We start from the raw sequence: 22,183 nt of genomic DNA, 5'->3' as shown, positions 1-22,183 counted from the left end.
ATATATCACTCGATCTGTTTCTTCCATGTGACAAGGTTACACTTCCTATGAGTCAGAAGGGCATTCAAGAACTTTCAAGGCTTGCAAATCTGGAGAGGTTAAGGTTCCTGCTAGGAAAATGACACTGGCACATGGCAACATTGCAAAGGCTTAAAATCAAGACAAGATCCTTGCAAACATATGCCCATGTATACATAAACATACATACACGTATAATATATCTATGATTGCTGGGTCGAAGTGATTGACTTTTACCCAAGCTTCCAAGCTTGACTCACGAGGGCCCCTCAGTTTCTTATACTTTACACGACAAAACAGGATCTCATTCTTTTACTCGAGATTGGAATACTACAAGTCTTGATTGGGCTGGGCTGTGCCAGCCATGGCCAAGTTTGCAGCAACACACAAGTAAGCATCACGTTTTGATCGAGACAAGCAGCTGGCTGGATCGTCTGGATGCGAAAACTCTACTTGCTGTCAACCAAAAGATTTCTTATGGTCCACGGTTTAGCGACGATGACACTTGGCCCAGACATTGCGATGAAAAGTACCCTCAAACCAGCCCGCGCAATTTCAAGCGCATCAAAATCCAAGATAGTGAAATTCGTTTACAAGTCGCGAGAGCTTTTTCATTTCATGCGCGGTCAAAGTCTGGGCTGCTGCATGGTGACAAACAAGAAGAGAGAAAAAAGTCGTAGAAAAGAGACATGGAGTTAAACTTCTCCTTTTGCACCTGGTGGTCCATTCAAAAGTTGTGATAGCGAAATGCAAAATCAGTCCTTGAGCATGAGCTCGCTCGTAGTTTATAACACACAAGTGTTTCAAATAAAGAAAAGATTGGATGCATGGCTAATATGATATCCCGATATCAAACGTTTCTCCTCCAAACATTATATGGCGGCACAAGTTGCCAAGGCCAGCTTTTTACGTTGTTACATTCCAAAGCGACCACACAAGTTGCGTCTTGTGGCGTGTCTCTTTTGCAAGTGTTCGTCTCTCCGGTCTCACGGGTCTTTGATACAACAAGAAAAAGGAAAACCAAATTGCTCCATGGTGTGCAACGCAATTATTATATATTCTCCTCTTCCCAAGATACAAAAGCAGTGTCGCTGAATAGATCATATTTATATGGATTCATATATTCCTTCCATTGCCTTTGTTACGCAGGCGACAAGTATCAAGAATTATTATGGATCGGGAATATACGGCCAAAAGAACATAGAACAGAATGTGTGGAGAAAGCCATCTTGCTACGTGGGCGTTTGACGTGGCGCGTGACTCAGCACGTCAGTGAAGCATGCATGCACACGAGGCTCCCGAAATCTACCGAAATGGAATTGCCCAAGGGTGGCGGTCGTTCACTCTTCCGCACGATGCGCGTAGCCCTGTCTTCCTTGTAGGTATTTGGACGCATAAATGCCAATAGAATTGGCTGCTAGCTACAAAAAACGCAAAGAGGAACATTACAGGAAAGAAAAATATATATTTTAAAATGTAGAAAATATATATATTAAAAGATGACAAAAGTTTCTACCTAGTCGAGAACTGAGTACTCGTTTGTCTCATAATGCAGCAAGGCAGGCCGTCGAATTCAGAGGTTGAAGTAAGTACTGGTTCAGAATATGGCGGTGCTCGTAAATGGTATGATAGGACTCCCATATCTACTACGACTGCTTTTGTATACTTTTTTTCTCTCGCTTTTCTCGCGGGCAATTAAGATTGTATTTACCCAGATGCCTCTTCTGGGCACATATACATATATATATATATATCCCCTGTTGTATTTTCATTTATCTACTTCTGGGTCGTATCCAATACAAAATGTAATGTAGATTCGACAGCTGCCACCACCCAAAATACTTTAGCACGTAAATCTGCTTCAATTCAAAGGGAGGCTTTTAGTAATTTGCTGTACTCCTTGTCTCGTGTTGCTGGGCAGTTTGTATACCTCGTCCTAGCGAGCGTCACTTGGCTTTCAAGTACTGGATTGTCCACCTTGTAAAGGGAGGAATTGGATTGTTTTACGTGGGAATTTGGAGAGGTTGAATCTTGCGTGCTTAGAGGTTTATTATCAAGTTTGGAATTTCTTGGTCGCTTGCAAGTTGCGAAATCGGAGCGAAGGAACACAGGCCCCTCCATCTTGACAACCTGTGCAGAGCTGCGATGGATCATATAAATTGTAGACATGCCTCTGTCTGTCTCTCCGGAAAGTTTTGGGTCTTGTCTCTGATTGACAGGTATAGAATTTAAGTGGCTGCTGGGATAGTTCCGGTCGTTGATTGAGAGAGAAGCAGAAGAAGAAGAAGAAGAAGAAGAAAACTGGTGGTCCAGTGCGAACCTCCTCGTTTGTATATGCATCAAAAAGATGAAGAAGCTGCATGCATTCAATATCAACTTTCTCTTGTCAATGCCAAGCAAAGCAAAGTTGTGGTGCTGGAACATAGGACCACAAGTGTGCTGCCACATTCATCTCCAATTGCCAGGAAGGGAAAATCCACGGATCTTTCCATTTGCAGAGTTGCATGGTTTTGCAAAGTGTCTTTAGTTGGCTTGTCAATAGCATGGAAGACGAGATAGATGAGAGAGGAGGGGACCTCCCTGGGCAGCACCACCACCACCACCTTGAGAAACCCTAAAGACATGGCAGCAATGATGTTGTTTTCATTCAAAGTGAGTGTCCACTCGTTCTTTCTTCCATGCAACTTCCTGGGTTGCCTTGCTACTACAAAAGTATTGCACCGACTAAAACCATGGCCTGTCGGTATGATTGTCATTGTTCCAACTGTATGCGCTGCAAAAATGCATAAACAAGCCAGCATCTGGCTTTTTGTTCTTTTTAATTTTGTCACTCTCTGGTTGCTTTAATAGAATTTAAGAGGAATATCAATCAAATGCTTGTATTTTGACCGTGATGCAGTGATAATGACACTAGTTTAGTGTCAACATACGTTGTTTAAGCCACCCAAGGCTATCGTGAGCAGGTTGACAATCTCCTACGTACATACAACTATAAAAAAATTTAAGAACCCTGTTCATACTATGGTTTAGAGCTGTGGTGTCGACACAGATGCCAACACCAAGAGTTTGCATCTAAATGTGTAGTTGATGGAGAGATGAAATATCTCAGATTTGAGATATTATTTATCTAGAGACCCGCTAATTTGGTTAGTTTGTACGCGAAAGAATATTATGGTGGCTGTGGGTTTGATATTGGAAAATCGACCCTACATTGGCTTGACCTTTGGTTGAAATCCCACACATTGACTTTTTGACCACAGTGCAAAAACTTTTTTTATATAAAGAGCAAAGTAGAGTGTCGGTGAAAGTCATACCAGTCCACTCCACGAGTGGTAGAACCTGATAGTAAAAAAACAAAACCTCTCCATTGAACAAAAGTCATTCCATGTGGAATCCAGCCACCAAAGGTCCAGAGGTGAATCCTTTTTAATTTATAAATTATATTATTTACAAATATTGCCAAAATCAAGCTTTTTAATAAAAACTTGATCTTTTGTTATATATAACCAAAGCTGTCAACATTCTCTCCTCTTCCATTCCGCCTGCCACAAGTGTTCTTGCAAAAGATTCTGGACCACACTGTTGTGTCCCTCTGGGCTGGCATGCTAACAAAAGGCAAAATAAAAATGAGAAAAACAAAGCTTTGGCATTCAATCAAACACGATTATAAACCAAAACCACGCCTTTATATTTCTATTTCTTCTGCGTACCATGGTTGTGGGGTCCGTTTATACTGCTTTGCTTAAGAAGGAACTTCCCTCTTTCTCTGTTGGGTGTATAGTGGTCGGTCGCATCTCATGATAAAAATTCTCCTAGGCTGGGCTTCTTTCCTCACAAATTTTATATACATGTGTGCGTGAGGAGACGAGGTTGATATTCTCCTTGCGAAGAAAAGTATATGGCATCTCCAGTTGAATGGCCTCTCAAGCCAAGTAAGAGATAAGTTCTTAAGGGTAGGTCACTTCCCCAGCAAAAGAACCACCGAGAAAAAGCAAAGCATGTTTTAAGCCTCGCGCTTAAAGGGGTTACAGTGCCGCGGCGAGGGAATTTCACGCTGGGTGATTTCACACGGGTGCTCGCCACACGGAATATCCGCTTGCCTGACGGAGGAGATCGACTCCGCTTTGATATATATACACTCGTGCATATGTTGCTGTTCTTCCAGTTCTTTGCCTTGTTTTCTCGTTGTTTCTCCTGAGCGCGCGGCCCGCGATCTACTGCAAAAGCGAAAGCGAGCGAGGGAAGTGAGTGAGAGAGCCTGGCGAGGAAAGGAGAGAAGGAAAACGTCTTCCTGTGAAGGAGGAAGGACCGAAAGGAAATGCGCCTGTGTTACTTACCTCTATTGTCTCCGGGAGAGCTTTGATAAGATCATCATCATCACCCAGCGCAGAAAGCCTAGCTAGATAGCTGGTTTCCCCGAGATCGTGTGTCACAAGGCAACTTATTGACCAGGCCGAGTTCTTGGAGCGGGTGTCCAGGTGTACCAGGGCGCACAAACTCCTGTGTAGAACATAACAAGCCTGCCGTCATTTCTAGATGATCCGTATAGAGACAACTTACTTCCCCCATTGCTGACTCGTCCACCATTCTTCTCAGCTTCTCGATCTTGTGTATGGATCACCACCACTACTGTTGATGCTCTTCTCGCGGCTCAATCACCACCAGCGACGTCGGTCGTCTAGATCCTGCGAATTCTAGTTCACTGCTTCCACGTCCAGAGAAGCAACACCATTCATACTCGTTGCCATGGAGATTTCCAATGCGGCAGCAACACCAACGCTCTTGCTCCCTGACTTGTCTTTGCAGATCAGTCCGCCGTGTTCCACAAGCAAAGCAGCACCGAGCCCAGCGGCTTCCAGTGGCCTCACGGACCACCAGCTCTGGACCACCACCAGACCTTTGTCTTCCTCCTCCGGAACTGTAGAGCTCAGCAAGAGTAGTCCACCGAGGAGCAGCATCAACAGTGCAGCTAGCAGCAGCCTCGCCAGTGACAACTCCTCCAGCAATTCTTCCGGGGGAGAGACTTCCATCCAGCTATCGTTGGGAAGTCGCTACTTCGACGCCTTGGGAGGAGCTGACAAGAATAGATCAGTAGGGGCTGATGACACCGAAAGGAAGCCTTCCAAGGTGCCGCTTTTCGGAGAAGATCGCTCGTTTTCCAGCCGCCTCGACTCGACGGACTCCAAGGCCGAGCAGCACAAGGCGAGCTTTGTCCAGTTTTCTTCGTCTTGTTCAACAAGCCACCACCATCGGCAGCAGCAGCTGCAGCAAGTGCTCCAAAGATACTCGTCCCCGGCAATGATGAACTTGTATCAGAGCGGCTTCTCCAGCGTCAGGATGAGCAATGGTGCGGTGGCGCCGCCGCCGGCGACGACGACGACGACGAGAGATGGCAGCTTGAGTGCCTTGTTTGATGCAAGCTCTTCCTCTTGCGGTAGCAGCGTCCCGACCCCTTTGATGGCTGGCAATGCAGCGACTTCCAGCCTCCGATCCAGATATATCTCCAAGTTTCCAGTCAAAAGGAATGTCCGAGCTCCCCGGATGCGATGGACGAGCACCCTCCATGCGCATTTCGTTCACGCGGTGGAGCTTCTCGGGGGACATGAGAGTAAGTTTTCAGTTTCGATCGATTGCCGGTCACTTTTGTTTTTTGTCTGAGTTTCCTGGTCTCAATTCTGGAGTCTAGTCATTCACTGCCTGGGTGATGATAAAAGGCTCATGTTTTGTTTGTCTATCCTGCAGGAGCAACTCCCAAATCAGTCTTGGAGCTTATGAACGTCAAAGATCTCACCTTGGCACACGTCAAGAGCCATCTACAGGTGAGTCGCTCCCCCTTTCCTCACGGCACTGTGCGTGGTTGGATCATCACAGCCACCAGTTGAAATTTCCACCTCGAAATCCATGTAGAAACTCCGAACTTGGGATTTTCTTGGCTCGTTCCTCCTCCCGAGCTCTTGAATTTGTTTGACAGCTCCATCCAAGAACACCGACTGTCGTCTCGATTTCATGTCACGTAGTAGCTATCATTTCTTGTCTTGCTGAGACTATCCCACTGCATATCCTGCCCCATGTGAAGCATTACTGTCCTACAGTGAAAAGCCATATGCTGATTAGTTTACGAAATCCCGGAATGCAGATGTACCGCACGGTGAAGACCACTGATAAATCAGCTTCCACGGGTGAGTAGTCCGCCAATCCTCCAGAAAGAGAAGAAGCGAAGCCCTCGAAAGAAAATATGTAGAAGCCTCCAGATTGTTTGCTGCAGTCTGTCTCACTGTGTCTTTCCATGTCTCTCAGATCATGTGTCGTCTGCGGAGATGAGAAAGATGGATGATCCCAAGCTCATGCAGTGGAAGCCGGAGGCTGTCCAACCCAGATACAGTGACGAGCCGGCTCTTCAAAGTCGATGTCCAAGGTAAAAAGCGGTCTTTTGAGCTCGCAAGTGACCGAGAAACATACTGATGCCGCTTTGCTGCTCACAGATCGCAGGAAGTCGTACCGCGGCCGAGCTTCAGCGATGGTCTGTGGCAGCAACATATGAAGCAGACGTCTCATGTACGTTGTTGCTGTCTCTTCGGGCTTGACATCTTTTTGATGACGGCTTCACTTTTCTCTTTCTCAGGGTGCGATGAAGATTGAGGACGGCCTCCAGCAGCGACAGTTTAGTGCAACGACGCTTTCCCAGCTCATGTCCTCTCGCATGAGCCACATGATTCCCAAGGTCCCCAGCCTGGAGTTCACACTTGGAAGGCCCGGGTACCACTTGGCAGAGCATTCGGAAGCTCCGCCACCACAAGAGCTGCTGCTGCTAAGGTGCTAGCTCTCCAGAATTTTCTTGAGCTTTCCCCCCTTTTTCTTGTTTTGTTTTCGCCGGCGCCGATTCTGTAGCTCCTGTACAAAAGCGGATATTCCTTGATTAGCAAAGAAAAAAGCAAGAGGCTCTGCTAAGTAGATGTTAAGCTTAAGTCCCAGTTAATGTATTTTCACCTTTTTTTGGCTTGCGAGTGTCGATTGCCACCGATAAATCTCTCTGCGGGACAGAGGAGCAATACAAACGCTAGCTCCAAGATAGCATTGTCTCCTGTAAACCAAACCACGCTAGGCTCACAGCAATCGATAAAGCCATATCACGCAAGATATCTGATTCATGATAAGACTAAAACAAGATACAAAACTCATGGTTATGGCTAACATACCCGTCAACGTGGTGGCATGATCACTCGCAACACCTAAAGCACGCAAGAGCTCTGTACAGTTCACTCATTAGACGCTCATTGTGAAAAGCCAGAGAATGAAACCAGAAAGAGGCAAACAAACGAAAGAAGGAAAAAAAAAGAACGATAAAGTACAAGCAAGCCACATACCGGTGAGAGCTTGCAAATATCTTTATCGTGCTGCCGCTGCTCTCGCACTCAGAGAGGTATGGTAGTTTGTGCTCCGCTGCTTCCTGTACGACGTGTAGACATCATCATACTGCGTGGCCTCGTTTGGATCCGCGGCTGCCCCGAGTCCCAACCTTCCGGTGGATGTCATTCCCGGTCTGTGTTCCAGACTTCCATCCGGCAAAGTTCCAGTCTGTGGATCGACTTGTTGCATCTGAGGCGGTGGAGGAATTCGAGCACCACCGCTGCCTCCTCCCTCGTCGTCCGAGTCCCCGGACGGCTTATACTTCCCGGCTAGAGGATCAGGCTCTCCGATCTCCTTGAAAAACTTCGAAACTCGGTCCATGATGTGTGACTCCGACGTCGCGGATGACGGTATGATTGTCGGGATGTCCAGCGGGCTGAGAGGGGAGTATGGAACGCCGCTTCCGATTTGCATCTTTCGGACCATGCCTGGAATTAGTCCCGGTGGAAAAAACGGATACGGAGCTTGCTCTGCCCGGCCTGCTGGCTGTTGCGTCTGTGTACTTGGAGCTTGTGCAGCAAGAAACGGAGCCAAGGCTGGAAAGAGCGAAGCAACTGAAGGGCTTTGTGGAGGAGCTGGAAAGCTGGCAGCACTCGACTGTAGCTGATGATCCTCATCCCTCTCTGGTTCTGGCGGCGGCAATGTTTTCTCTCCGTATCGTCCACCAGCTGCTGCAAGTATCGAAGATACATTTTAGCTCCACGAAAACGAAAAACCAGCAAACTTACTTGAGTCAAATCTCATCTCTTTGTCGAGAGAATAAACAGTATCTGGATCGTAAACCTCCTTGGTACGCCAAAACTGTAGCATCTTCTCCACCTGTTCGCGTTCGGCGTCATTCACCCGAGGATTTTGGTAGATTGCCACCAGGATGGAGCTTAAAACAGGACGAAAAGCCAGTGCTACGCCGTCGAGCTCTTTGGTGTTGAGTCGAGACTGCAAGCTGTGAGAAAAGAATCGCGATTATCAACCAAAAGAAGAAAGGGAAAGAAAAAAAAAGAGAGCTTTGTACCTGCTGAAGAGAATGTCGTTGACAAGGTACAAGATGTTCATCTGGCTGTCAACGTTACCATCGGATTTAGTCACTCTATCTCGAAGAACTTCCACCAGCGTGGGAGCAAAAGTCGACCTTTGCACAAACCAGTTCCTAGCGTTCTTGATAGCCTCTTTAGTCCCGGACAAGTTATCCAGCAAACCATGCAACTCCGCCACCATCTCCGAGCTGATGATCTGCGTAGCAGCAGTAGCCAATGCTGGATCGAAAAACTGCTGCTGGGGGTGATGCATGACCGGCGGAGCAGAAGCGGCAGCAGCGGCGGCGGCCAGATCAAAAAACGCTGGGAAGGAACTCGCAGCCGCCGCCGCCGATGGTGGTGGCGGAGGTGGCGGAGGCGGTGGAGTGATCCCAGCAGAAACTCCTATAGCCTGGTTCACCATGTTGAGAGCTGGATTGAAAGCCACGAGGTGGGGGTTGATCGTGATCCAGAGCTTGTACTGGTAGTAGCTATGGCCATCGGCTCCAAACAAGAACGCGTAGTCTGGATTCTCCTTTTGCTTCTCTTTCATCAGTGCCTCAAAGCCGGGACCGTTCTTGACATAGAACTCCACAAGCTTGTCGATGCGCTTGTGGAGCTCGGAGTCCTGCGGTGGAGGAACGGGCGTTGGCGGCATCTCCCAGGGATTGAAGAAGCTGTTGTGAGCGATCGGAGGAGGAGGAGGCGGCGGAGGAGGAGGCGCCGCCGCGGCGGTGGCAATGTAGGGAGGAAACGGCTGCTGCGAGACGTACCCGTATTGGAAATGCGGTGGCGCTGGAAGCGATCCAAACGGCTGCTGCGCTGCGACTGGGGATTGCTGCGGCGGTGCCACGAATTGCTGCTGCTGCTGCATCCCCGCGCCTCCAAAGAACTGGCCTTCCATCGCGAGGGAGAAATTAGGGTTCTTGATTTTAGGGCTCTTGGAAAGGATGATTGATGAGCAATGGATCCTCGACGATCGCCGTGCTGCTCCGGGAATGTGGGATTTCACGCGATCTAGCTCGTGGCAGGCAGCTCCACAGCCAGATTCTCGGCGCTGGCTACCGCTCAACGGTACTGGAGAATTCGCTCGTGAGGATGTATGGAGATTGCGGGAGCCTGGACGAGGCAGTCGATGCGTTCTCCAGGATTTCCTCGCGCAATGTCTTCTCCTGGAACATCCTTCTCTCGGCATTTGCGCAGCGAGGGCATCTGGATTTCGCGAGGACGATGCTGGAGATCCTCCCCGAATTTGACACGGTGAGCCACAATATCGTACTCGCTGCTTATGCTCGATCCTGCGCTATTCCAGAGGCCAGAGATCTCTTCCAGCGAATGCCCGAGAGAGATCTTGTGTCGTGGAACACTCTTCTCGCAGGCCTTGCCTCGAATGGCTACTACATTGACGCGAAGAACACGTTTGATACAATGCCGCGGAGAAACCTTCTCTCCTGGAACTCCATGCTCGCTACTGGCGATGGAGAGCAGCAACAGCTAGAAGATCTGGAAGAGCTCTTCGAAAAACTTCCACAGCGATGTATCGTCTCGTGGACGGAGATGGTGAGCGCTTATGCCCAGCACGGGCACTTCCAGAGTTCGTGGAGCTTGTTCTTGGCGATGTCCGAGCGTAGCATCGTGTCTCTCAACTCGGCCATGCAAGCCTTCGCCAGAGCCGGGGGCCGCGAAGAAACCGTGGCGACCATCTTCGAGAAGATGCCCGAGAGGAACTTGGTCTCTTTCAATCTGAGGCTCGGTGCCACTGCAGACGGTGTCCAAGCGATGGAGCTACTCGATTCCATGCCCGAGAGGAACATCGCATCCTGGACGTCGGTTCTAGCGGCCTTCTCCAAGAACAGTGACCACCTCCAAACTTTAGAGCCTGCCGAGCGTATCTTCTCCAGAATGCCGCAGTGGGATGGCTTTTCGTGCAATGCCATGGCTCGTCTTTACTCGGAAGCTGACGACTTGCCCTCCACCGCGAAGATCTTTCACACCAATCTACGAAGGGACGCGGTTTCCTGGAACACTTTGATCACGAGTTACGGCCGAAGAGGTGATGTCACGAGTACCAGAGAATTTTTCCGCCGGATGCCTCTTCACACACTGGCTTGCTCCACGGCGATGCTGGTGGCCATTTCTCGAAGTGGTGACAATAGCTCTGCTCGGGACTGGTTCGAGAGCATGCCTTTCCACGACATCGTTTCCTGGAACGCTATGATCTTCGCTGCAGCTGGAACGAAGGAAAGTTTCGTGCTGTTTAGAAGAATGCAGCTAGAAGGAACCAGACCAACTTACGTGACTTACGCCACCATGATAGATTCGTGTGCCGAAGCCGCGGCTCTCGGAGATGGACGGGCGATCCACGAAAGGATACTCCAGCTCGGGTACTTTCCGGGAATCCTTGTCATCTGTAACGCACTGATCAACTTCTACAGTAGGTGTGGAGCAGTCGAGGAAGCACTTGGTGTGTTCCAAAGCATGCGGAGAAGAGACTTGATAACTTGGAGCACCATAGTGTCTGGATACGCTTGGAACGGGCTCGGCGAGAGATCGGCTCAACTCTTCCAGTGTATGTTGCTCGAAGGCTTGGATCCAAGCTCGGTCACTCTAGTGAACGTTCTCACTTCGTGCAGCCATGGAGGTCTGTTGGACTTCGGAAGACGCTTGTTCGTGTTCGTGACCGCAGAAGTACCTGGATTTCCTGTCTGCCGAGAGCACTATGACTGCCTGGTCGATCTTCTCGGTCGATCTGGAAGGCTGGAGGAGGCTCTGGAGTTGATGGAGAGCATGCCATTCGAGCCTACTGCGCTGGGACGAATGAGCTTTGCTGCTTCGTGCAGGAAACAACACTTGGAAGGTGATTTGAATTCACTCTACGAAGACACTAACTACATGGCTCTAAAGGGTGCCTAGAGTTGCAAGGACTGGATTGCTACCTTTGCTGCGACGGATGATCGGCTGTGCTGCGCATACTCCATGGACGAGGTTAATCTTTCAAGCGTATCCGTGGAATCCATGGCGACGAGCCTCTGTTCCAGCAGCTGCCTCAACTCGCCAGCATTTGCACCTGAAGAGATCCACAAAGTTAGAACCCGTGCAAGACCAGGCTACTATACCACTAATTGGTTGCAAAGCTGCGAAAGATAGCCGTTCTTCACGATTTGGAACGAAATAGCTGAGGTTCTCACCGAAGTTGGCCCTCTCAGCCCACTCCAGTGCTCTTTGCAACGGAGTTTGCAAGAGCTCATCTTTGGAAGTCTGCAAAAGAAATGCCTCTAGACTCAAAAGCACAGAGAAGAAGAGCACAGCTTACCTTGAGCTTGATTTGGAGCTGCTGGACGTCAGACAATGTTTTCTTCAAGCTCTCAACCGAGGATTGTATCCGGTCTGCGTCCTTCGGCGTCTCATCTTTCACGGGAACGACGACACCCTTGAGAAATGGTTCCATCTGCAAGCTGGAAAATAGACCAATCGGTCGAATGAGGATCACAGTCGAAAACTCTACCTGGGACAAAGAGATCAGCCTCACTCGTCCAATTCCCCGTATCGTGACTAGAGCTCCAACTTCCAAGCGCTTCACCTGTGTGTTCAAACGATGAAAGACTTAGTAGCTACAGTGTCGACAACTTACGTGCAGGATGTGGCTCAAGCAACCATATCTAAAAGCATACTCGTTCGCTGATCGTCCAGTTCTCTCAATCACAACATGGACGAAAAGATTGTGGCACTTCCGCAAAGCCTGCAAGGAAATAGAACAGTGAACGAAACAATCGCGAGAAGAGAACCATTTTACGTCTTCCAGAAGCGCTAGAAATCTCGCCTCGTACAAATGCAAAGTCTTTGTAGACGAAGGAACCAAAACCTGGAAAGAAAATCGTGAGTTCTCGATTGGGACTCACTTAGAGAGCATACCTCCGCGGCCTTGAAAGGAAGGCACGGGAGTTCCACAGCAGCTGCCTCTGGAAGCTCAAGAAGCTCTGGTAAGAAGAGAAGTGGCAAAATATTTCTTCACACTCACCATCGATTGCCGCTTCTGCGCAGCACTGAATCGAGCGCGACAGCATTGGCGGCCGCATTCTAGATCTGAGGCCACTCGAAGCTCCAAACGCGCACCACAGCACGTTTCCAGGGAAGAATCCACACGAGACAGCCATAGCCAAAATCTAGCAGGGCTTAAATTGCCAAGAACCCTAAGAAAAGTTTAAAGATTGCTAGGGTTTTTGGAGGGATGGAAGAGCCTCCATGGGCGCCACCGCCATTGATCGCAATCCCGATGAGTACATCGAGCAAGCGCTTCTCCGGGTTTCGATCCCTGAGTAGCAGGCTAAAGGAAGATCTGGGCGCCGTCGTCGATGCCTCTCCAAAGATCGAGGAAGAGCACAAGAAGGAAAATTCCGGCGATCTCGAAGAAGGAGAGCTGCCGTGCGACGTTGGAGACACTCGCGACGAGCCAGGTACTGTGGTAGTGCTAGAAGCAGCGGCCGAGAAGACAATCCTTCCGCCAGAACAGCCACTAGGTATCATCGCGAAGGCAGGCTATCATTCTTTCACTGCAGAGCATCTGGATCGGCAAAAGTCTGTAGAAGAGATGGAGCTCATGGATCGAAAGGAAGCTTTGCTAGCAAAAGTGGAAGAAGAAGCACACAACAAAAAGAGGAAAAAGAATGATCTAGAAGAGCAGGAACAGGAAAAGAAGAAGAAAAAGAGAGGTCTTTCCGACGAAGGCAAGAAAAGGAAGAAAGCCCGAGGGAAGATCAAGCGTGCCGAGAAGGAACGAGCAATGGGGGTGGCGAGGCGGCGGCCAGTCTACACGCAAGTCGAGAGGCCTCCAAAGCCGCCGGTGTTGTGCAGATACTTCATGAAGGGGCGGTGCTCCAAAGGCAAGAGCTGTACGTTCTCTCACGAGGAAGTCCCCGACACGAAGCTCTACCTCTGCAAGTACTTCCTCACGCGCTGCTGCCTCAAGGGTGACGAATGCCCATTCTCTCACGACACGGCCAAGTTCCCGTGCAAGTTCTTCATCTCCCTGGGCTTTTGCAAGGATGGCGAGAAGTGTAAGTTCTCTCACGCGCCGGTCAGCAAGGAGGAGCGCGAGAAGATCATACAGCGGTTGGAGATCGAGAAGAAGCAAAAGCTGGAGGAGAAGCAGCAGAAGCTGGAGGAGAAGAAGCAAAAGCTCGGTGGTGGTGATGGTGGCGACGAGGAAATGGTCGAAGAACAAGCCAAGAACTCGAGCAGCAGTCCCGACTACTATGATCCGGACTGGGAGGATTACTCCGCGACGCCGATGGACGAGGACAACTTCCTCTCCCGAGCCGCGAGGCAGGCAGCGCTGGAGCACATTGATCGGAAGGACGAGGCGAGCTACGATCCTTCTCCTGGAGAGTGGTGGAAGAACAATCGCTATAGCGCGTCGCCACCCAGAGAGGATAGTTTCTTAGCGAGGCAGGCAGCGACATTCCAGGAAAATGGGAGAGAGGATGAAACAACCAAGATCATCAGCTCTCCGGATCCAGGACAAGACAATCCCAGCAGCTCCACTGCTCCAGCAGTCTTGGGCGACGACGGAGAAGACAATCTTCTCGTCAAAATCGCGAGACAAGCAGCGATCGAGCAGTGTAACAGTATGGTTTCGTTCGCAGCTCCTCCCAGATCAAGCTGCTCGACGTCCGGCTCAAGCATCATGGATCAACTCCAGCAATCGGTCCGGGAATCTGGGATTGGAATTTTTTTCTGATTAAAAAAAAAAAGAGAGCTTTTTTGTTGGAGATCACATCGTGCGTACAAGCAAATGCGCCAAGCATGATCACGACGTAGTGGGGATCTTTTGGAATTTTTACCGGCATCTTATCCTTGTCACATATTCTACGAGGGATATGCTCACATTCTCGGCCCTTACACGCCAGCTGGACGGCCCAGATTCGTCGTGGCTTGGTTGTCCTTGGCACGCTAAAGTAGAGCTCTAGAGCGATGGAGATGAGACCTCTCCCACCTCCACGCAATGCGCCTGGAGAGAATAGTCTCCACCGTGCACGCCTGGAATTTAAGGAGTGGTGTCGAAGAAATCCTCGCTTTGATCACGAATTGAATGAGCTCGAGCGTTAGAATTCCAGAATGGATCGCGACGAGGAAGTGGCGCTCCTGGGAAGAACCGCCTCGAGCAAGGTGAGGTTGGAAGAGATCTATCTTTCTCGCTTCGATCTCATCCCTTTTCTTTCGCTCCACTTTGTTATAGCTCAAATCTCGGGTCAAGCTCGCTGCTACTGGGTGTGCTCTTGGGATTTTTGCCGTCCTCGCCACCGTGTGGTTCCTCGCTCTTGGTGGGTTCTTCCAATTCGACGCCGCTCGATGGGTGGAGATAACAGAGGATCCCATCGTCTCGCCGGTGGATCGACGAGCTCCTGTGAATTTCCTGGCGCTGGGCGATTGGGGACGACATGGATTGTATAACCAGAGCTTGGTTGCTTCCCAGGTCGGTGTTCTTTGTGACTCTTCTCTCCTTTTCTCAAGTTTTCGTGTGCATTGCTCTTCCAGATGGGAAAGATCGGCGATGCGCTCGAGATAAACTTCGTGGTCTCGGTGGGAGATAATTTCTATAAGAATGGACTGACTGGAGTGGATGACATCGCATTTGATGAATCCTTCTCTCGAATCTATACTGCTCCAGCGCTCCAGAAACCATGGCACGCAGGTATGATATACAAATCTTTGATCAAGACTATCGATCTAATTATCTCTTTTCCTTGTGCTGGCAGTCTTGGGCAACCATGACTACCACGGAGACGTGTTCTCGCAGCTAGATCCACGGCTTGGTTTACGCGATTGGAGATGGCACTGCGTGAGAGACGCACAACTTATCTTTGATATGAGCCCATCTCTTTTCCGAGGTTTGTTTCGCCATAGCCATACATGGTAACCATGGTTTTACATGGTTTCTTTAGTTTTCGTGCTTTGAAAGCTTGCTAGATTTTTCGCACCTTTGCGTGCCTCCAAATCTAGAACTTTCTAACCGCCGCGTTTACTCTTCTACAGGAGATGTAGACTCGCGCGTTTCTACAGTAGAGCTCTTCTTCATTGACACAGTTCCATTCATTGACCAGTATTGGGCGCCAAACCAGAAGCACGACTTTGACTGGAGGGATATCCTTCCTCGCCATCGCCATTTGCAGCAAAAGCTCGAGGTATATACGCTCCATATCAATCAATACTATCAATATTTCACATTGGTTCTTCCAGAATTTGACAAGTGCTTTGAATGCTTCCACCGCGTCTTGGAAGATTGTGGTTGGCCACCACACTATAAGAAGCTATGGAGCCCACGGGGATAGCGTTGAGCTAGTGAGGCAACTCCTTCCCATTCTCGAGGTAAATAATATATTTCTAAGCCTTGTGTCGCAAATCATACAGTGCATTTAGATTCTTCCCTTGACTTGTTTTACCTTGTCATGTTCTGCAATAATCTTTAAAACGAAGCCGCGTGTGCCTGTGATCAGTTCTAACCCATTGCTGCGCTGAAACAGGGAAACAACGTGGACGTTTACGTCAATGGGCACGACCACTGCCTTGAACACGTCAAGAGAGATGACAGGTATCCTTAAGTTTGATTTGATTGTCTTTGTAGTTGATTCATCCATCCTGACAATTCCGCTCTAACTCTTTCTATGGTTTTGATTTTGCACAGTCCAATCCATTTTATAACCAGCGGTGGAGGCTCCAAGGCCTGGAAAGGAATTTCGCCACCACAAAACTCGAATGGCTTGCAGTTCTATTACGACGGGCAAGGATTTGTGTCCTTCTCAGTCGCAAAGTCGTGGTTACAGATTGTTTACTACAACATTTACGGGGAAGCTGTTCACAAAGTTCGGCTCACAAAATAACATATATTGTTTTCTGTATAATTGAAAAAGATGATACTTCACATCAAGATCTGACTAATGACAGTTGCTGGGACGCTTGAATCCCACGCCTTGCAATCTGCTCTCGTGAGGTGTCATCGACTTGAACAGCTTCCAGTCTTCAAGTACCTGCTTCTGTCCCGCCAACTTTTTTGTAAGTCCGACGCAGCAAGTTGCATGGTTGGTGCAAACCTTTTCTAGATCCGAGCTCACCGTGCAGAAGCCACCGAAATAGACGGTAGGCATGAAGTTGAGGCTGAGATCAAGGTCTTTGAACTGCTGGGTCTTCTTGAGCTCGTAAAATACGTCTTGATCGTGAAGCCCAGGATGGAACCGGTGCATTTGCAGCCACAGATCAAACAGCCTCCTGGTGCGATTGCTTGCGACAACGTGAAGGAACCCGGTGTTTTGCAAGTTTGCGATGTCTGACGAGTCGTTGTTGAAGACTTCGCAAGCCGACTCAAAATCTGCGTGCTTGGAGAAGTGACGAAATGGAGGCCGGAACCAAACAATGTCGATATCCTGTCCAGAATTGGGACCTGATAGATACCATGTCTAAGGAAAAAAATTCACGCAACTTACAGTGAAAATGAAGTTGAAATCGTACTGTAAGACGAGGCCGAGAAGGTAAGTCTTGAGATTTACCAATTTGAGGTAATCTGGAGCCATGGAGACTTGCTCCGCGGAGAAATTTACACCGGGCTTGAATCTAAACTGGAAGCAATGGACCTTCCCAGCGTGGATGCATTTCTCGTATGCAAAGCTATCCACAGCCACAATCACCATATGCTTGAGCAAATAGCTTATTCCTTCTCCCAGATCAAAGCTCTCCAAGAACGTATCGAACATTCCTCCTGGATCACACCACGCCTTGTTGAGCAGCCCTATCAAAACGGTCTTCTGGTCATCAAGAGCCGCAACTTCAAGAACTTTCTGAAATTCCTGGAGATCACTGTTTGTCTGGAAGAACAAGAATTAGAGAAGTGTGTATATCCAAAAGATAAATATCACCATAGCTGTGAAGTTTCCAACAGGCTCTCCAAGTTTAACAAGGATTGGTCTTTCTTTTGATGCTTTATACCTGATTGTCAATAGTGAGATAGCACAAAGTGTCAGACCAAGCAAGGGAAATCCATAGGAACAGCTCCTTGTTCTCATTCTCAATCTCATTCCCATCTCCTCTAGCTAGGTTAGCTGATTCATCAAACAAAGTAGTTAACCAACCATGGAAAAAATTGGCTGATTTATTTCATGATAATAGTGACACGGAATCAGAATACAACCAGTAGTGTGTGACAGACTTTGGTGGTATCCACACAACCACAGTCGGAGACTCGGCCACGCTTGGAAGCTGCACGAAGTCTTCACTGGCCGAGCTTTGAAACACCGATGCTGGAAAGCCTTGGGCACTGGGAACGCAACCATAATGACGCCACTAGACTGTCCGTGAACTTCTCCGATCTGGACTTGCAGTTGAGATTGCAGGCACAGTTTGAGAGGTTTGGCAACTGCTTGGACAGCAAATGAGGTTACCTGTTGCCAAGGATCGGGAGACCAGAAAGTTTTCAGTAACCTGGTGGAGTTCTTTTGGTTTAGAGATGCTTGATCTACGTCGCATGGCTCTCCGGATTTTAAGCCAGGTTGTTTGCGCTTCTCCATGCGAGAGGAATTGGAGCTCATGGAGCTTGATACAAACAAAGTGCAGGTCTTGCTTGCTTCCCAAAAATGCTGAGAAGAGGAAAGGATTGCAATTCGATGTGATCCAAAGAGCATTTGAATGTCATGGCAGCCCAAAGATTTGGCACAGTGGTAGTGAGAACTTGCAAGGGTGTTTTGTTGAGCTTATGTTTTATATGGATGTCCCCATTCATGGCTTGTCAGATGGCTCTCCAAGCAGCATCAATGTTGGATTTGACACAACGCACAAGTCTGCAAATCACCTCCACTTCACTGGCCTTCTTAGTCTCGACCACGAAGAGCTCCACTGCCCACGACTCCTGAGGCGATGTCTCAAGGAATCCTGCATCGTGATTCACGTCCACTTGCAGCCTGGCCAGGTTCTTGGCACTGTCGAGCTTCTGCTGGATGGAGAAGCACACTCCCAAAAATTGTTCGCTGTCTCTAAGGGTGGTGCTGAGGAGCTGGACATAGTTTTGTGGGAAAGCTTGGTGCCATGCTGCCAAGCATCATAAATATTCTTAAGAAATGGAGTAGATGTCATATAAAGGACGAGGTTAAAGGTTGTTTGTTGAGCAGCATGCAGCGAAGCGCAAGCGAGGAAAGGCAACAGCAAGTAGGCTCTAATTTACTGGCTTTGTGGCGGCAGCTGTGCGGCTTGCCAAGCTACGAGTTATTCTGTAAACCTCGAAGCTTTGGTGTCCGTCAAAAAAGCCCACCTTGACGTGTTAGGGGATGGAGGGGCACCTCCCCCAATGCTCACTCAAATGCTTCAATACTCTTTGGGAAAATGCCCCCTACCCTTTTGGGACAAGGGTTTTATACAAGGAAGATAGAGAATATTTTGAGGACCAAAATATTCCCTCTCTCTCTCTCACTCTCTCAGTGGCCACACCCTAACAGATGGTCATCATAGATGGGCTCTCTATGCATTAGGTGACGCAGATACGGGATGTGCGACATCTGCCCCATCAGGAACGAGGGTACCTGCCGGTGAGCCATCTCCCCGGGCTCCAGTTTCCTCATTGTCCCCAACAGAACAAGCATGCAAGCTTCTTCGTGCAAGCCCTTGCTTTGCAGACCAGGATGTTTTCATCTTCCAGCAGCTGCTGATCCGAGTGATCACCCACAAAATGCCTGCCAATGACAAGTTTGATTTCGAGCAGCAGATCAAACCGTGGATGAAGTGAGCAGTCACAAGGATGATTTAGCCTGTGCGGCTGACCAAGGATGCGTACCAAGCGGAGCCCTGTGGTGACAAGTACGAACTGCAAGACAGGCCCCATATGTCTGCCGTTTTTACAGGGATCAAATCCATCATGCCAGGGAGTGAGCAAGTAAGGAAGACTTCTTTCCTTTGTTATTGTACTGAACTAGCCTTAGATTGCTGCCTGAGAGTCTTCCACGAAGTACATGGAAAAGGTAAGGAAGGCTGATGGGAGCTTCGAATACGTCGAGAAAGATGCAGCACACGAATCGTCCTCCAAAAAATAGAATCTGGTTAAGGTTAACTGTATGCATGAATCTTCTGCTAACTAATAAGTGTTTGCTGGATGCACGCAAAGATGGGTCATGGACATCCTGATGTTTGCATTGATGGGCAGAGCATGGTGCATTGATGGTGTTGCAACCTGGGCTCCTTGTGTCATTGCCGGTCTGAAGGAGGCAAGGTGGTATCAAATGCACAACATCATTTATGGAGTTGCTTTTGCTCTTCATCCTCTATTTCTGGGGGATAACCCGGAGAACAACAAGCTGGACAATGAGGCACGCTGGAACTGGTTGGAGTACATGCATGTTTATAGTGGAGGTGGGTTATAAGTGCATGGATTGGACCTCATATAGTATAATAATATCAATATTTCTAAATCTTACTCATACTTTTTTCTTAATTTGAAAATAAAACTGGAAGTGTTTAACATCTAAAGTACTTGCCATCTCTATAGGCAATCTAGACATAATATTGCAGGAGAGAGATTTGGCACTGTAAATCTAACCATTTGCTGGACTGGGCAAAACTTGGTGGACTTGCTACTATCATTGGAAATGAATGGATAATTCAAAGTATATATGTAAACTTTTAGCATGTCATGACAAAAAAATTCCTGCTTTTTAAAGGGCAAGATTAGACAAGCTAAATATCTCTTAGTAAATGGGGAGAGATTTGTGGTCTTTTGTTCTTCCTCCTCTCTTCTTTCTTCTCATTTTTCTGTTATATGATGCTAATGCTCAGGTAACAGGTTGATTTATTTCTAGTATACTGATTTGTTTTGAGTTTTTCAGTGCCAATATACAGTGACCATCAAGACTGGATGTGTTGACCATGCTGGAACAGATGCAAATGTGAATGCTGTATTTTTTACTTCACAGGGACAAACATTAATGTTTCGCAATTTAGACCATAAAAACTATAATGATTTTGAAAGATGTCATACTGATGTTTTTGGGGGATTATCAGCTCCTTGCCTGGGTGAATATGATCATATTTGCAAAATGGAATTGTCTCATGATAATTGGGGAGGTGAGGCACCTTGGTTTGTTGAGTGGGTAGAAATTGCACCTCCTGAAACTGATGAACCTTATAAATTTTCACAACCTACACAGTTCGTTGTTAGAGCTTGGCTTGAATATGACAGCTTGCGTTATAAAGTAAATTATTGTTAAAGTTTGTCTATAGTTTATAAATAAACTGCCTTTAATCTTTATTAGTGTTAAAAAGGTTTTTTATATTGTTTGCTTTTAAGAAAACCTTTAGCTGTTATAAACTCTAAGAAGTTCTACATAGTTCTTGTCCCATGTTAGAAAGTGACAAACAATATTGACATTACTCTAAAACCAATGATGTAAAAAGTTCAAATTGCAAAGAGATAAAAAGGAGATTTGAAACTAGCTATTATAGACACAAAATAAGTTGTCTTTTTCTTGTGCGAAATCTTTTAGAAGCTTGAGTGCTTAGCCATACCGTAAGTGGATGACTGACATAGGATTTAACATTGCCCAAGGAGTCGTGGAAAGTGGTGGTCACGTTAAATTTGAAGGATGGGTTCAAATATAAGTACATGTTCATCAAATTAAAGAAAAAACATTTAAATTTTCAGATCTTTAAAATACCCTATTTCTTTTACTAAAACATTTAGGATCACTCTCCAGGTTGGTGTTAGAGATTTAGGCTCAAGTTCTGTTAACTAATCAAGTTCAAGTATAGTTCAAGCTTGGATAATAGATGAGAGCCTAACAAGAGTTATATGATAGGTGCTTGCATGTGACAAATGACAAACTAAGGATAGACTTAATTCCTTGTGATTATTAGTCTTTGTGATTCTTTTAGTTTGAGTATGAATAATTAGTATTTGAAAAATGATTATTTATTTGTGAGGTCTCAGTGATGGCTATAATGTTATAGCCACAACATTCCCAACTTGATCCTCTCCGATATATTTAGTTCTGCACAAAAAAAGAGGCTTTAGAAATGAACATTAAATTGCATCATTGACACAAATGTGTAGCGCACATGGTTTTTACCCTTTATCCTATGGTGATTTACTATAGGATAACACCATGAAGCGGAATTTAAACCCTCTATGTGCCATGTGTTAGTGCCACATGTCACATGCCATGTGTCCATAGGACAGTGGTGTGGAACTCGAGGTTCAAGGCCTTGAACCACCGAACGAAGGAATGGTGCCAAACTCCCAGGTATGAAGCCAAAGAGTGATGGAACCATACCATAGAGTAACTCCTAAGCATACAACCCAAGGAGCGAAGGGATAGGAGCCTGGAGTGACTTGGAACAGTCTTAGAGCAACCAACATCCTAATGTCAGGACTAACATGCAAAACGGAGCTAAATGGAGTCTGGCGCTATTTCGGCATACCGGTGGCCTAACGCAAGGACATGTGTACTCCACTAGTTAGCATGGAATGGAATTTGGGCTTAGACTCAAGCCAGACGTAGAACAAGAACAGGCACACAAGCGGGAGCTAGACTATGCCTCAAGTTAGTCGGCCATGCCCGACCTACCCACTATCCCTACTATACATTTGGAACCCCTCATAGCCCCAGACGCAAAACAAGGACAAGCACGCAAGCGGGAGCTAGACTATGCTTCAAATTGGTCAACCATGCTCGACCTACCCACTATCCCTACTATACATTTGGAACCCCCCATACCCC

General features: G+C 47.6%; 6 protein-coding genes and 1 long non-coding RNA gene across 10 annotated transcripts; 3 read left to right on the top strand and 4 right to left on the bottom strand.

The window, feature by feature from the left end:
- The first annotated feature begins 4,185 nt into the window (after nucleotides 1-4,185).
- Nucleotides 4,186-7,017, top strand: LOC9656083 (probable transcription factor KAN2). Its single transcript, XM_002988041.2, has 6 exons — nucleotides 4,186-5,626; nucleotides 5,761-5,837; nucleotides 6,155-6,197; nucleotides 6,316-6,433; nucleotides 6,501-6,573; nucleotides 6,641-7,017. The coding sequence occupies exons 1-6, from the start codon at nucleotides 4,765-4,767 to the stop codon at nucleotides 6,836-6,838; spliced, it is 1,371 nt and encodes a 456-aa protein (XP_002988087.1). The 5' UTR covers nucleotides 4,186-4,764; the 3' UTR covers nucleotides 6,839-7,017.
- Nucleotides 5,635-5,854, bottom strand: LOC112341553. Its single transcript, XR_002990585.1, has 2 exons — nucleotides 5,810-5,854; nucleotides 5,635-5,754 (listed from the first exon to the last, which is right to left on the bottom strand). It is a non-coding gene; the product is annotated as an uncharacterized LOC112341553 (long non-coding RNA).
- Nucleotides 7,018-7,135: 118 nt separating the features above from the next.
- On the bottom strand, nucleotides 7,136-9,689 carry LOC9657477 (calcium homeostasis endoplasmic reticulum protein). 3 transcript variants are annotated; one of them, XM_024661846.1, is made up of 4 exons: nucleotides 8,438-9,689; nucleotides 8,154-8,368; nucleotides 7,383-8,096; nucleotides 7,136-7,265 (listed from the first exon to the last, which is right to left on the bottom strand). In XM_024661846.1, exons 1-3 carry the CDS (start codon nucleotides 9,631-9,633, stop codon nucleotides 7,405-7,407), a joined length of 2,103 nt encoding a protein of 700 aa, XP_024517614.1. In that variant the 5' UTR covers nucleotides 9,634-9,689; the 3' UTR covers nucleotides 7,136-7,265; nucleotides 7,383-7,404. The 3 variants fall into 3 exon arrangements, with proteins under 3 accessions (XP_024517614.1, XP_002988004.2, XP_024517616.1); XM_002987958.2 differs by having other exon boundaries at nucleotides 7,138-8,096; XM_024661848.1 differs by having other exon boundaries at nucleotides 7,138-8,093.
- Nucleotides 9,685-11,379, top strand: LOC9657476 (pentatricopeptide repeat-containing protein At4g02750). The gene is made up of 2 exons (XM_024661849.1): nucleotides 9,685-9,698; nucleotides 9,751-11,379. Exon 2 carries the CDS (start codon nucleotides 9,774-9,776, stop codon nucleotides 11,349-11,351), a length of 1,578 nt encoding a protein of 525 aa, XP_024517617.1. The 5' UTR covers nucleotides 9,685-9,698; nucleotides 9,751-9,773; the 3' UTR covers nucleotides 11,352-11,379.
- Nucleotides 11,278-12,604, bottom strand: LOC112341551. Of its 2 annotated transcripts, XM_024661851.1 has the most exons (8): nucleotides 12,457-12,604; nucleotides 12,351-12,397; nucleotides 12,232-12,300; nucleotides 12,070-12,177; nucleotides 11,944-12,018; nucleotides 11,752-11,886; nucleotides 11,555-11,696; nucleotides 11,278-11,505 (listed from the first exon to the last, which is right to left on the bottom strand). In XM_024661851.1, the coding sequence occupies exons 1-8, from the start codon at nucleotides 12,590-12,592 to the stop codon at nucleotides 11,348-11,350; spliced, it is 870 nt and encodes a 289-aa protein (XP_024517619.1). In that variant the 5' UTR covers nucleotides 12,593-12,604; the 3' UTR covers nucleotides 11,278-11,347. The 2 variants fall into 2 exon arrangements, with proteins under 2 accessions (XP_024517619.1, XP_024517618.1); XM_024661850.1 differs by having other exon boundaries at nucleotides 12,070-12,300.
- Nucleotides 12,605-14,389: 1,785 nt separating this feature from the next.
- On the top strand, nucleotides 14,390-16,362 carry LOC9656082 (purple acid phosphatase 4). The gene is made up of 8 exons (XM_002988038.2): nucleotides 14,390-14,603; nucleotides 14,674-14,910; nucleotides 14,973-15,129; nucleotides 15,194-15,325; nucleotides 15,471-15,619; nucleotides 15,675-15,803; nucleotides 15,959-16,026; nucleotides 16,120-16,362. The coding sequence occupies exons 1-8, from the start codon at nucleotides 14,553-14,555 to the stop codon at nucleotides 16,313-16,315; spliced, it is 1,119 nt and encodes a 372-aa protein (XP_002988084.1). The 5' UTR covers nucleotides 14,390-14,552; the 3' UTR covers nucleotides 16,316-16,362.
- On the bottom strand, nucleotides 16,302-17,481 carry LOC112341552 (uncharacterized protein At4g15970-like). Its single transcript, XM_024661852.1, has 3 exons — nucleotides 17,345-17,481; nucleotides 16,916-17,293; nucleotides 16,302-16,855 (listed from the first exon to the last, which is right to left on the bottom strand). Exons 1-3 carry the CDS (start codon nucleotides 17,345-17,347, stop codon nucleotides 16,370-16,372), a joined length of 867 nt encoding a protein of 288 aa, XP_024517620.1. The 5' UTR covers nucleotides 17,348-17,481; the 3' UTR covers nucleotides 16,302-16,369.
- Nucleotides 17,482-22,183: the final 4,702 nt, after the last annotated feature.

This window comes from Selaginella moellendorffii, unplaced genomic scaffold (assembly GCF_000143415.4).
Source record: "Selaginella moellendorffii unplaced genomic scaffold, v1.0 SELMOscaffold_86, whole genome shotgun sequence".
NCBI lineage: Eukaryota > Viridiplantae > Streptophyta > Lycopodiopsida > Selaginellales > Selaginellaceae > Selaginella > Selaginella moellendorffii.
Note: the sequence above shows the minus strand (reverse complement) of the source record. Positions and strands in the feature narration are given on the sequence as shown.